General features: G+C 52.6%; 1 protein-coding gene across 1 annotated transcript in view; it reads right to left on the bottom strand.

Annotated features, from left to right (window-relative positions):
* The window catches only part of Tmem94 (transmembrane protein 94), a 38389-nt gene that overhangs the window by 13761 nt on the left and 10991 nt on the right, over positions 1-13637 (bottom strand). The window contains 4 exon segments of the mRNA XM_048365938.1: positions 938-1074; positions 1601-1728; positions 2001-2120; positions 12057-12189. Of these exon segments, the coding sequence (XP_048221895.1) occupies positions 938-1074; positions 1601-1728; positions 2001-2120; positions 12057-12149 (478 nt within the window). The 5' untranslated portion in view covers positions 12150-12189.

Raw genomic sequence — 13637 nt, 5'->3', positions numbered from 1 at the left:
GAGAAGGTGGGGTTGGAGGGAAGGCTCAGTTGGTAGAGCACTAGTCAGTGAGTGGAAGCATCAGGTACCAAGTTTGAGTCCCAGTCTCCGACCACAAAAGGGAAGGGGGACGCTATCTAAGCAGAGAAGAGCAGGGCGAGGCCCAGCACAGGCTCTCTCACAGGGGGCTGGGCAGGCTGCAGGGATGAACAGTAACAGGAGGAACTGGACCAGAAGGCCAGAGCCTGCAGCAGGGGCTTTGGGATGCCACAGGCAACATCTGGGATGGCTTAGAGAAGCAAGAAGGACCCACTGATGGCTCCTAAGCAAGAGACTAATAAGCCCCTGGGAAGCAGGGCCCAGCTTTCTTAGTCATCTTGGACTCCCAGAGTCTGACACATTAAGTACAATTAATTAACCATTTCAGAATGAATAAATTCTCACTTCCCACTTAATTCTGCACTGCCCAGTATTATCAGAGAATGGCTCCCTGGGAGCAGGTGGTGTTGCTTCTCTGGCACCCACTGCCATTAGGAACCACAATCTCTACAAAGAGCCCAACAATCTATGGCTGGAGCTTATGAAGCACTGGCTTGACCCAAAAATGAAAGTAATGGCCCTTTCCTTTAGGAAACAGCCATCGTGGGCTCCCTGTCTTCGACCTGGATTCCTGTGGACATCTCCTATCCCCCACCCCAGCACAGCACCATCAGACAAACGCACTCTTGGGGAGAAAATGTCTCAACTGCCCTCCTGCCAAGAGACAACGTCTGTCTGTTGGCCAACAGTACGCAAGCCCACACCATCAGCTTCCTGGCTGCCCAGGAAGCAGTCCTCACTATCCTGCTCGACGCCAAGCTCTCTGCATGAGGACGGCATCTCCCTGGGATGCCCTCGGGGCTCCTCTAACACATCCCAGGGCATCTTTCCCGCCAAGCAGCCTGACCCTTGACCTCACCGTGGATTTGGTCAATGATCCCCTGAAGCCTGCGCTCCACCTCCTGGCGCTTCAGCCGATCTTGCCGTCTGATGAGGACCAGGTTCAGAAGCAGCAACAGGAACAACATGGAGGCATTCACCAGTTCCACCCCCTGGCTGGTATCAGGGGACACAAAGAATACCATGCATTTCCAAGGAGCAAGCCCTTGCCCTATCCCCACCCCACAGTCCCCAGAGCCCAAAGTGCCACCCTCTTCCACTGATCCTTTTTATTTCTTTTATGCCAGGACTGGGGCCTGAACTCAGGGCCTGGGTGCTATCCCTTAGCTTTCTGGCTCAAAGCTGACGCTCCACCACTAGAGACATAGCTCCACTTTTGGCCTTTCTCTGGTTAATTGGAGATAAATCTCATGAACCTTCCTGCCCACGCTGGCTTTGAACCGCAATCCTCGGAGCTCAGCCCCCTGAGTAGCTAGGATCACAGGTGTGAGCCACCAGCGCCTGGCTTCACTGATCCCCAAAAAGACGATCCCATTTGCTTCCTGATTCCAGAGAGCCCCTGGCCTTTGTCAAGGGACAAGAACATTCTTACACTTAGAATCCCATAGGGGAGGCAGCTCTGGGGTACCGGGCCTCAGAGCCTGGGGATGTCTAGTTGTAGTAGCTGGGGAGCCCTATTTACCTGCCTGCTGGCTGGCCCCCCCAACAGCCCAGCAGCAACAGCACAGCCAGCAGCATAAGCAAGGCCCCCGGCCAGTGGAAACAGGAACAACGGTTACGGAGGTGCAGGAAGCTGCTTCTCCACGCCTCCTAGGGTGCAAAGTACGGGGCAGGGAGTGAGCGCCTGGCCGAGCCCCACCACAGTCCTGTGCCTCCCAACCCCATGGCCACCTTGGTCCAATGCCCGACTACTCAAGCAGGTAGGGTCGGACATCCCTCTGGACCTTGACTTGTGATCTGCAATGAGCTCTTGGTTAAGTCCTCCTGTCCCGGGGGACAGGGCACATCACGGCTCTGGGAAATGGCCTCCCCGACTTCTCTGCCATCCTCCCCAGACTCTGGCCTCCTTGAAGAAGTCTCACCTTCCACGTCAGGAGTTTCTTCTGCTCTTTGAGGTGTCCCTCCAACACGGCCTCCAGCTGTTCCTTCAGGACACTGAGGGCCTTCCTGGTGGACAGGCCCAGGGCCAAGGGGGGCTCGCCCTGCAGGAAAGCCAGAGATGCTCGGTGTCCCCCCTTGTCCCCAGATCCCTGCCCAGACCAGCTCTCCATCCCAGGCTCCACCTGCTCCCTCCCAGTGCCCTCAGGGTCCTTCCTTTTCCACCTGACCCCACTTCCCTTCCCCTACCAGGTCTTGCCCCTCAGAGCATAACCCTAGAAAAATCACCTCAAATTTGAAGACAATTTTTACATATTTAAGGGCACAGACCTTTACTCTGGAAAGACAAGTCTAAAACACCAAAAACTAGCCAGGCACCAGTGGCCCATGCCCGTAATCCTAGCTACTCAAGAGGCTGACATCTGAGGACCGCGGTCCGAAACCAACTCAGGCAGACAAATCCAAGAGACTCTTATCTCCAATTAACTACCAAAAATCCAAAAGTGGAGCTACGGATCAAGTGGTAGAGTACCAGCCTTGAGTGAAAAAGCTCAGGGACAGGATCAAGGCCTTGAATTCAAGCCCCAACAATGGCATGAGGAATAAAAAACTGAAGGAAACCAAAACCTAAAAACAATTTTCTCCATTGAGTGTTTCCTAACACATGACCATCAGCCCACAACTATGGGTGCTCCTCTCTTGTTTAGCTGTTCTCACTGCCCGCCCCCAGCTCACTTCAAGGGTACAGCAGTCCCACAGACTCCAGTCTAGAATTTCTTTTTGTTCTGGTATAGGTCTCAGTCTCCTGAGTAACTAGAATTACAGGTAGGAGCCACCAGCACCAAGCCATATTTTTTTGTTTTATAGCCAAGTAGAAATAATCTAGAGATGCTAGTATTTCATTGTGCCTAGGAAAGACATATTTTAAAAAGTGCCACCATCATGAGAGACTCATGTAACAACAAAATGTTACACAGGATATAGCTCAGGGGGAAATTTTTTTTAAAAGGTAGCTGTTCCCAAGAAAAGACAGTGCTGCAACTTTGCCACACTCCCCGGCCACCATGGCTGGCTGGCGTGTGGACTAGACAGAGATGGTCCCAGATCCCATGGGGCCCAGACGTACTCTCCTGCTGGACCTCACAGCCAGTCCCCTCCCGGTGGAGACCTGAGCGCTCTAGTTCTTCCCCTTCTTGGACTCAGGCTTTCTTCTCCCTCTGTTAGCACAGCAGCCCACCCAGCGGCAGCTTGCCAACTGTTTCCAGGGCAACCTCAGCCGCAGTCCTGGATTCACTCACCACTCACTCGTATGCTTACAATTCAAAATCCACATTTCATCTCCAGCCTGACCTCTGACCCTAATATAAACCCATCCATTCACCTGCCTCGCCGCTGCTTTGGGAGTCTGGATGTCCCAAATCCTGAGTTCTCTGTGGCCCTCGCGGCCAATCACTTCTCTTCCCACAGTACCTCTGCATTTTCCCAGACTCTGGCCTTACTTCCTCTTCTCCTCCCCAGTGTCCCTTCTCCAGATCCAGGGCATGTAATGCCCGGGGCAGGATAAGCACACCTCCTCAGTTGACACCTTAACCCTGCCAGCTAGATAAGACCTGGATCTTCTGGCTCATAAGCAAATGCCTCTCTCTATGCACTTCCTGGCTAAGGACACACTTACCACCCCAGACAACTCTTCTTCAAGACAGCTCAAACATCGCCTCCACTGAGACATTGTCCCCAAGCCCAAGGCTGCTCTGCAGAAGGACCTTTGTGTTCTAATGGCACAGAGGCGGCCTCGCTCTTGGCCTCTTCTTATGGAATCCCGATTCTCAATTTCTATGGCTGGCTCTCATACTGAACTGCCTATTCCTCGAAAACATATACAGAATTCCACCTCCTATGGAGCCACTAAAGACAATGCCTGGCACACACACAAGCTCAGGGAATATCTGTTGAATGAATGAAGTAGATTTATTGATCCTACTGACACCAGAGAATGCAACTGTCAGCCCAAAAGCAGCAGTAACATGTGGAGCTAACGTACATGTTCAGGCCCCATCCTGATGTACCCAGTGGAAATCTGGGGGGGATGAAGCTGTCAGGCTCAGCCTGATGCATAGGCCCCCTGGCTGTACAGGGCAGCCTCAATACTGTAAAGCACCAAGGTTACTGCCAGAAGATGACAGGCCAAAGACTGTGGGCTACACCACCCTGGCTTCCTGGCCTCCCTGCCTACTGCCTCTACTCTGATGACCCCAGGACTCCCTCCCCAGAGGCCTGAGCTGGCTTCAGCTGCTGCACCTCTCCTCCCTGCCTGGCTTTGTAGGTGCTTCTCCCTCTCTGTGGGAAGTTGGCTTTGGTCCTGTTAGAGTTCATGCCTTCACCACTCTTAGAGGCTGCTAGGCCTAAGGGACAAGGTTTGAGTGCCACACACCTGGCATTATGGGATGCACCTAAGGAGAACCAAAAGTGTCACCTACCAACCACCATCTGCTTAGCTTCCAGAGTGGGCTTGGCCCCAGGACTTCCAGCTCCCTCACCTAAATTTCACCTAACCCCACTCTCCATAGCAGCTTTGGATGGAGAGATAAACGCTGTTTCTTCCCAGAGCCAATAAGCTAGTTATTTCAGCTCAGGAAGAAAGGGCCTTTGGATGGGGGCCCAACGTCCAGTCTGGGAAAATACTGTCTTCCCAAACCCCAGTAGGATCATGGGCTTCCCAGAGGTCAGGGGTGGAGATAAATGAATGGCAAGGGAGGCCAGGGTCTGTCCCTTGGTCTCCTAGAGTTTCTCACAGCAAAGGGAGGAGGCCCTCAAGAGGACTCTCAGCAGGGAAGACAAAAGGGAAAAGGAGCCTTTAGGCTTTCTGAGATCTACAGAGCTAGGCCACAGCAGTGATACCTGTTCCGCCTCCAGAGGAAGAAGACCTGGGGCCTGGGTGAGAAGCTAATTCTCCAGCTCCTTCCTTCACACTGCCCCTTTCCCCCCTGGGCTCAGCCTTCCCAGCTTCCTCTCTTCAGCAGAACTCGAGAGATCTGGGCTAGACAGAATGGACAAGCCAGGGCCACGCCTCCAGAAATGATCAATGAGAAAACACATCACAAGTAGGAAAGGCTGGCTGGCAGAGAGGAAGGGCTGCACCTGAGACAGAGACTGGGAGGGAGAAAGGAAGAAAGGGCTAGGCAAATCACACTTTGCTGCTGGGTCATCTAGAGAGCTACGTGGCCTGGAGCACGAAGGCTATGCCAAAGAAGGAAGAGTTCCCAGAGGGTAGAAAAAAGCTGCGAGGGTCAGTCAGTGCCAGGAAGATGACCCTCCTCTGGCCAGTTCCAGCCAGTCATCAACTCTCCTGGCTCCCCTGAGCTATACAGTGACATCTTGTGTGTGTGTGTGTGTACACGTGCATTGGTCATGGAGCTGGGGCTTTTTTTTTTTTTTGCCAGTCCTGGGGCTTGGACTCGGCTTGAGCACTGTCCCTGGCTTCCCTTTGCTCAAGGCTAGCACTCTACTTGAGCCACAGAGCCACTTCTGGCTGTTTTCAATATATGTGGTGCTGGGGAATTGAACCCAGGGCTTCATGTATACGAGTCAAGCACTCTTGCCACTAGGTGAGAGTTCCCAACCCTGGAGCTGGGACTTGAACTAGGGTCTGGGCGCTGTCCTGAGCTTCTTCCGCTCAAGGCTAGCACTCTACCACTTTGAGCCACAGTTCTACTTCTGGTTTTCTGGTTGTTAATTGGAGATAACAGTATCACAGACTTTCCTGCCTGGGCTGGCTTTGAACCATGATCTATAAATCTCAGCTTCCTGAATTGCTAGGATTACAGGTATGAGCCATCAACACTCAATTTACAGTGGACATCTTGACCTCTGCTGCTCTCTTCCAGGAAACCTCATGTCTAGGATCCTCTTGCCTGCCCAGCCACCTCCTATTTGCTCTCTCCCTGACTTCAGGCACTCTGCTCCTCTTCAGGTGGAGGAAGCACAGGAAAGAGGGTAGTAAATGCACTGGGACAGGGCACCTGCAGAGTTGTCTATGTGTGTCTTCTCCCACATGTTGTGTCTGGCCAGGGGCACCAACTCCAGACAGGGAATTAAAGACAGCGCAGCAGAGGCAAAATAAGCCATTCTGTAATTACATGCTGCTGAAGGAAGCACCTGCCCACACAGGCTGGGCCCGTGGAGAAGACTCGGGCTTCTGGGCCAGCCTGCTTGCCATAAGGTTTCAATGAAGCAGATCCAAATGTCATGCTTGTTCAGCTCACCCACTGTGGCAGGAAGGCCCAAGTCAAGAGCCGGAGCTCTGCCTTCCCTCGGTGTGCCTCAGTTTGCCCATCTGACCAAAGAGGCAGAACTAAGGAGCTCGGTGCGGGGACTAAGGGAGACTCTAGGCGAGCTAGCTGGAAGCAGGCGCTGACAGCCAAGCAGGATGCCCACTCTCGCTGGGCATCCATGGTGCCTACATTGAGTTCCTGTTCCATGAGAACCTAAGTTCATTCCTGTGAGGTCTGCTTTTCTTGCCTACTGAGGATGTGGGGGGAAAAAAAATCTGGGGGCTGGGGATATGGCCTAGCGGTAGAGTGCTGGCGAGAGTGTTCACCTCGTATACATGAAGCCCTGGGTGCGATTCCCCCAGCAACACATATGTAGAAAACGGCCAGAAGTGGCGCTGTGGCTCAAGTGGTAGAGTGCTAGCCTTGAGCAAAAAGAAGCCAGGGACAGTGCTCAGGCCCTGAGTTCAAGACCCAGGACTGGCCAAAAACAAAAAAAAATCTGACGTGGCCTTATGTGCCCAAAGGTAGCAAGAGATTCCTCCTGCTTCCTCGATGTAGGGAAGTGATGACGGGGTGAGGGCCCCACCCCAGAGGGACCAGGAGAGAGGGACACTGGAGCGTCTCGCACAGAGCCTGTCCCAGCCGGAGTCACCTGCAAGTCTCAGAAGACCTGAAGCCAGGCTGAGAACTGCCTGAGGTGGGAAGGAAGTCCTGACTTGGGAGAGGCTGGACCTTTTCTCTCTGTTCTGTCACGTAAGGGAGTGCTGGCAAGACATGGGGATTTGGAGGGACAACATGCAGGTAAAACTACCGTGTGACAAATCCCAAGCACAGAAGTCGCCCACTGAGCAGGAGCCACTGTCAGGCAGTAAAGCTGAGAGCTACCATACCTGAGCTCCCCAACACCCACTGGGGCCAGGTTTCCTCAGTGTCACAGAGCCGGAGACCCTCCGCCCCCAGCCCAAGGCCTTGCAGAATTCCTCTGAGGTTCTCTCAGCATATTGATGGGTTTGCTTCCTAGTCTACCTATTTCAAGAGCAAAAGAATTGGCTCAGGTAGGTTTTTTAATTTAGTCGTTGACCCAGTTCAGGCAGAACCAATTTGCGGTTGGTTGCAGCCTCTTCTCCGGATTCCTCCATCATGGCCTTCTGAGTCAGTGCAGGCAGAGGGGGGACTCAAAGCTCAGCTCCGCACAATTCTCAAGCCATCACGGCCGAGATTCGGCTACTCTCATTTTTCCGGGTTTGACACAGCTGGGCTTGTCTGCAGAGCAGAGCCACCTCCTTTTCATCCTGTTCCTTCCAGGTTCACACTGACCTGAGCCCTTTCTCACCTGTCTTCTTCCTCAGCTCCTCCAGCCACCGAGCATGCCGCCCTGAGAGCTCTGGCTGTTCCCATCTGAATCTGTGAAATACCAAGTCCCCTCTCGGGCTCTGAGAAATGATGGCATTTGGGCCTCAAGCTTCTGTCACCTGTACATGGAGCCCTGGGAACTAGGACCCCTCGGGAGAAGAATGTCTCTCTGGAAGGCTTGGGATCCAGGCCTGCCATGGTTGGGCTCAGGCAGCTGGCTAACAGTTCGAAAACAGTGCTGACTTTCTGGTTCATTCCCAATTTCCTTTCAAAGTGCCGGCTCCCCATGTTCATTTGAGCTGTCTTCCAGCCTACATCATCCTTAGAACTTCTTTGGCAAGCACTAACCCCCCCCCCCAAAACACCTTCACTAAGCAGGAAGGAGACATGGTTAAAAAGAGCCATGAAAGCCAAGCTGGAATACTCACTGCGCTGTGTTTGCCCTGCTGGGGCATCCATAGTTCTGCCTGCTTGAAGAGCATGGGGCAGAGCCCGAGGGACCAGCAGCCAGCTACAGCAACTCCCAACACAGCCCTCGAAGAGAGAGGGAGGGGCGAAGCAGGGAGAGAGCAGAGGGTGAGGGAGGGCAAGGAGGGCGTGAGAGAGGAGAGGAGCAGGCTGGAGCGTGTGTGTGAGCAACGAGCCTGGTGCGGCCGAGCATCAGGCGCAGCCAAGCAGACCTTCAATCTGCTGATTAATTCAGCCTATTTCCAGTCACGCTGCAGAGTCGGGGAGGGAGGAGGAGGTGGCAGCAGGCTGCAACAGCAGCTCTGGGAGGGAGGGCGGGAGGAGAGAGGAGAGGGAGGGAAGGTGGGAGGGAGGGAGGGGGAAAACAAAAAGGAGTGTTGAGAGGAGAAAGTTTGTCTATTGCTCTATGCCCAGGTGTTTGGCCTCTCTCTAGAGGAGGCACTGCAGGGTGTGCAGAGGGGTGATATGCTGAGTATGGACAGATGGACAGACAGACAGACAGGCAGGAGGAGAAGCCACCAAGGACCAGAGCAACCGCTGGTATACAGAAGGACTTAGGGACAGAGATACAGGCTCTCTTACTAGACTACCTGTCTACTAACTCCAGGTCACCGGATGAGGCTGGAAACCCCACCCTGGGTACACCCATCACCCCTGAAACTCCCCTGAAACTCAGAGCACAGAGGGGAGGAAACCAGTGCCTTATTAATAGTAGCACATCCTGTGTGGAGGGGAAGAAGGCTGGCCATTGGGAAGGTTCCAGCAGGGACTTCAAGGAGGGAAGAGCAGAGGGCCAGGAAACTGGTGGAAGGAAGAATCCAGAAGAGAGCAGAGCCAGCTGGAAGGAGGGGCTCTGCGGAGTCCAATACCCTCTCCCCAGGTGATATGGACATCCTATCAGCAGCTGAGCCATGGAGAGAAGGGCTCCATGCATTCATGCCCACCCAACAGCTGCTGAGACCAGGGGCTGCCTGGGCACATCAGGGCCACTGCTCCCAGGCACAGAGGCCAGTTCCCAGGGGCATCAAGCAGGGCCTAGTGCATTGGGGGTGGAGGGTTCCAGAATTATGGCTCTCGGCCTCCGTCTGACTCTCAGCATCAGCCTTCTGGATGAAGAAGGGACTGAGGCACTGCGAGGGGGTGGGACACTTCTCTGCACATACCAGGCCATCCTTAGGATGGGGCTGTTCTACCCCAGGGAGTCCAGACAGCCTACCAGGTCCCCTGATGGAGAGCAGGCTGGAGGCTGAGTGCATTTCTCCAGGGCCCTCTGTCTCCTAGACAACACCATCATAAGCTACAGGGAGGGGAAGAGCAAACCTCACAAGCACAAGCCAGCCCTTCCCCTCCCCCTAGCTAGCTTGTGGAGCTCCCCGTGGAGCCCCTGGTCAAACACAGAGCTGAATGGGGACAGAAAGGAGGGGCTGGGCAGTCCAGAGGTTAAGGACAGGAAGTCTCCCTGGGAAACAGGAAAGGGAGGCAGGCAGGGTCAGCTTCCACATAGGTCACTGGGAAACTGTCAGTTGTAGCTAAAGAGAAAGACTCCCAGTCTGCCAGTCCCTTACTCCTAGAGGAACCACAAGCCAGCTGGTGTTCTGGGGCAGGCCCTAAGGAGGACAGCATGGAGGAGGAATGGACAGTCCTCTCCTTCCTCTGTCCTCCTTCCACAATGCCCACTTCAGTAACAGGAAAGAGGGGCCCTGAATCTCAGAAGCAAAACCCAGGCTGTTATTGCTACGGATGTCCACCGTGAGCTTCAAGACAGGCTCAGAGCTGGCAGGTCTGAAAGAGGAGGAAGGGTGCCAAAAGTCACCCAGTAACAATCAAACCAATGCTACGCTAAGCCTGGGACCCAAAGGCCACCTGCTTTTCACTTGCTACTACACCAGCTCAATCCCACTTTTCTGACATACTTTCTTCTTTCCTAGTACCTACAAGTACTCAAGAGCCTAAGCACTGTCCCTTAGCCTTTTTCACTCAAGGCTAGCACTCTACCATCTGAGCCACAGCTCTACTTCCAGCTTCTTGGTGTTTAATCAGAGATAAGTATCTCACAGACTTTCCTATTCCAGATGGCTTTGAACTGTGATCCTCAGATCTCAGCCTCCCGAGTAGCTACAATTACAGGCGTGAACCACTGGATCCTGGCCACATGCCCACCTTTAGAAAACCACTGTGCAACTGGGAAGTCCTTGTCTAGGGAGAAACACCATTAAGGCCTATTACTGAATTTTTGGTGTTGTTGGTCCTCACCTACTGCCATCTCTACCAGCCAGCGGCCACCTCCTCAGCACCTAGCAGTCTGCCAACTCAAAGTCGCTCCTCCATAAGCATGTCTCCTGCTGATGGAGACGAGGCTTTCTACTTCAAGATTCTTCTATCCAGAAAGAAAAAGAGAACAGAGAAATCCTCCAGCAAAAAAAAATGGCCCTGACAGCTACCCGGCAGTGGCTCTCAAGCTTCTCCCTCGGTCTCAAGATAAAGCCAATAGATAAGGCCACAGAAATTGGTTTCCCTAATACAGTAGGCCCTGGTGTTTCTGCAACAGGCGGGAACCCTAAGACAGTACCATTCTCTGTTGCGGGATAAGGGGAAGCACCCAGGTAGGTCACTGCAATATACAAAATCAGAGCCTCTGAAGCATCTCCCTGGGATTGAATAGGACTTAACGTTTGTGGATAGCACCCTGACACTCAGACTAGGAAAGAGACAAGTGTTGCTTTCTCTTGATACCAGTCACTACTGTGAGAAGTTCCTGCAGCATAGCCAGAGGCGGCTGTGAAAGGGAGTGCGATCACGCTTGCTGTGAGTTCCGATCAGCCAGGCTCTATCAGAAGGGCAGGAAGTAGATCCGTAGCTCCCTCTCCAGATTTTCCTGAGCTCTGTTCGGCAAAATCACTGTCCACAGGTGCAAGTCAACAGCTATTATTCAGCCCTTGCTACCCTGCCAGGCTAGAGCCTGGCAGCTCGGATACGGAAATAGACAATACACAGCAGTCAACAGAGTATAGAGAACGTGGTGGTGGAGGCACTATGAATCCCACAGCAGGGACCTCTGAAGGGGAAGGAGGGCTTATCTGCGGAAGATCACGCTTAAACTAGGCCATGGAGACCAGGTAGAAGGATCTGGCTGGGGAAAAGGATGAGAAGATTTTAGAGGGACCTGTCACAATACGGTACATGTACCCAAACTCTCTAAAATGACTTGAGGTAAAGTCAAGGCAGGGAGTGACATTGGGCTAGTGGGCAGAAGCAGTGCAGAATGAAGGCCTCATTTATGCTACAGGTTTTAGTGGGGTGCATGAAGCCCCCTGACCCACTGGAGGGAGGCTGGTGAGCAGGAACAGAGGTCTCCCAGGAGGGTGTGCAGCGGCCCGGCAGGAGGACACACAAGGATTCCTCAGGGACCATCTTTGGATGGGCGAGGAATAGTGATAAATCTACCTCCCTTCCAAGGCAGTATAGGTGGAGGTGGTGTCCATCCTACCAACAGCCTGGGCCACCTGGCTGTTTGCCCCAGATGGGTAAGCAGCTGTGTTTGGCGTCTGTGGGGAAAGATGCTCCCTAACCACAGACAGGGCGCCTCACAATCCTCCGCTCAGGCCTGGCAGGTTGGGGCACAGCCTTAGCAAACAAACTAAATTACACAGCCCTGGGCAAGAAGAGGAAGACTGGCCTGAGGCCAACCCAAACTAAAAAAAAAAAAAAAAAAAAAAAAGTCTGCCATTGTGCAGTTGTGTTAACTCATCTGCCCTGCACCCTGTTTCCTTCTGAGCCAAGCAGTGCTATTCTCTTAGAAGGGATCAGGGTCACCGCCCCCCAAAGCTCAGAGCCACACCTTCTCTCTCCCTTTCCATACACAGCCACCAGATGAGGAGGGGGAGGTGGGGGGTTTTACAGAGACAACATTCTATGAGACAAGCCATATGACAAGAGAGCAGGGCCCACCAGATGCTTCTCCTTCAGGTCCATGGGGCCAAGGTACTTCAGGCATGCCCAGATGAATGCCGTCACCCCGGAAGGAAGGTCACTCGCCAACATGGACAAACCCCAGTGAGTGAGTCTATCTCAGTCACAGCATCTGGGGGGGGGGGGGGGAGAAAAAAAAAAGAAATCACATAAGTCAGGGGGGGAGAAAAAAAAAGAAATCACATAAGTCAGGTTACAGAACTGGGTAACTCTTGCGTAATATACAGTCTACTCTAGGCCACAGGATGGGATGGGGAAAATAACTGGTCCTATGAGACACTAGCACCCCTTGCCTGTCCTCAGCAGCACTTCCCCAAGCAGCCAGGTTCCCACAGATCCAGTCCGGGAGGACAGGAGGGAGAAGGCTCCACAGGAAACCAGAGGAGCAAGCACTCCCTTTCAGCCATCTTCAGTGGCACACTGTGTTCAGTTCCATGAGTACTCTGTTAATCACTGACTTCCAGCAAACCGGAAAAGCCTTGGCTTATCAGCAGTTTCTTAAACTGAAGGTTAAGTAACTGGGTACCAGTAGCTCAAGCCTGGAATCTTAGCTACTCAGGAAGCTTTAGATCTAAGGGTCACGGTTCAAAGCCAGCCAGGGCAGGAAAGTCCATGAGACTCTTATCTCCAATTAGCCACCAAAAAGCCAGAAGTGGAGCTATGGCTCAAAGAAGTACAGCACTAGCCTTGAACAAAATTGCTCTAAGATGTCACTCAGGCACTAAATTCAAGCCTCAGTACTGGCACAAAAAAATAAAGATTAGGGTTAAGCCAAGCACTGGTAGCCCACGCCTGTGATTTTAGCTACTTAGGAGGCTGAGATCTAAGGATTGCGGTTTGAAGTCAGGCCAGGCAAAAAAGTCCAAGAGACTCTTATCTCTAATTAACTATTAAAAAAAAAAAAAAGCCAGGCTGGGAATATGGCCTAGTGGCAAGAGTGCTTGCCTCATATACATGAGGTCCTGGGTTCGATTCCTCAGCACCACATATACAGAAAATGGCCAGAAGTGGCGCTGTGGCTCAAGTGGCAGAATGCTAGCCTTGAGCAGGGACAGTGCTTAGGCCCTGAGTTCACGGCCCAGGACTGGCCAAAAAAAAAAAAAGCCAGAAGTAGAGCTGTTGCTCAAGTGGTAGAAAGCTAACCTGGAGTAAAAAAAAGTTTAAGGAATCCATGTGTTGGTGGCTCATGCCTGTAATCCTGGTTACACAGGAACCTGAAATCTGAGGATCATGGTTCAAAGCCAACGGGGGCAGGAAATTCCATTAGACTCTTATCTTTAATTAATCACCAGAAAACCACAAGTGGTGCTAAGGTTCAAAGTGGTAGAGTGCTTAGCCTTGAGTAGAAAAGCTCAGGGACAGTGCCCGGGCCCTGAGTTAATGCCCCATAACCAACAACAACATCATCAACAACAACAACAACAAAAACAACAACAAAAAACCATGTCAGGGACAGCACCCAGCTCCTGAGTTGAAGCCCTAGCACCAATTTAAAAAAAAAAATTAGGGGCTGGGAATGTGGCTTAGTGATAGAGTGTTTTCTTAGCATGCATGAAGTAC

This window comes from Perognathus longimembris, chromosome 17 (genome assembly GCF_023159225.1).
Source record: "Perognathus longimembris pacificus isolate PPM17 chromosome 17, ASM2315922v1, whole genome shotgun sequence".
In the NCBI taxonomy this organism is placed as follows: Eukaryota; Metazoa; Chordata; class Mammalia; order Rodentia; family Heteromyidae; genus Perognathus; species Perognathus longimembris.
The sequence above is the reverse complement of the archived record's forward strand: the minus strand, read 5'-3'. Positions and strand labels throughout refer to the sequence as shown.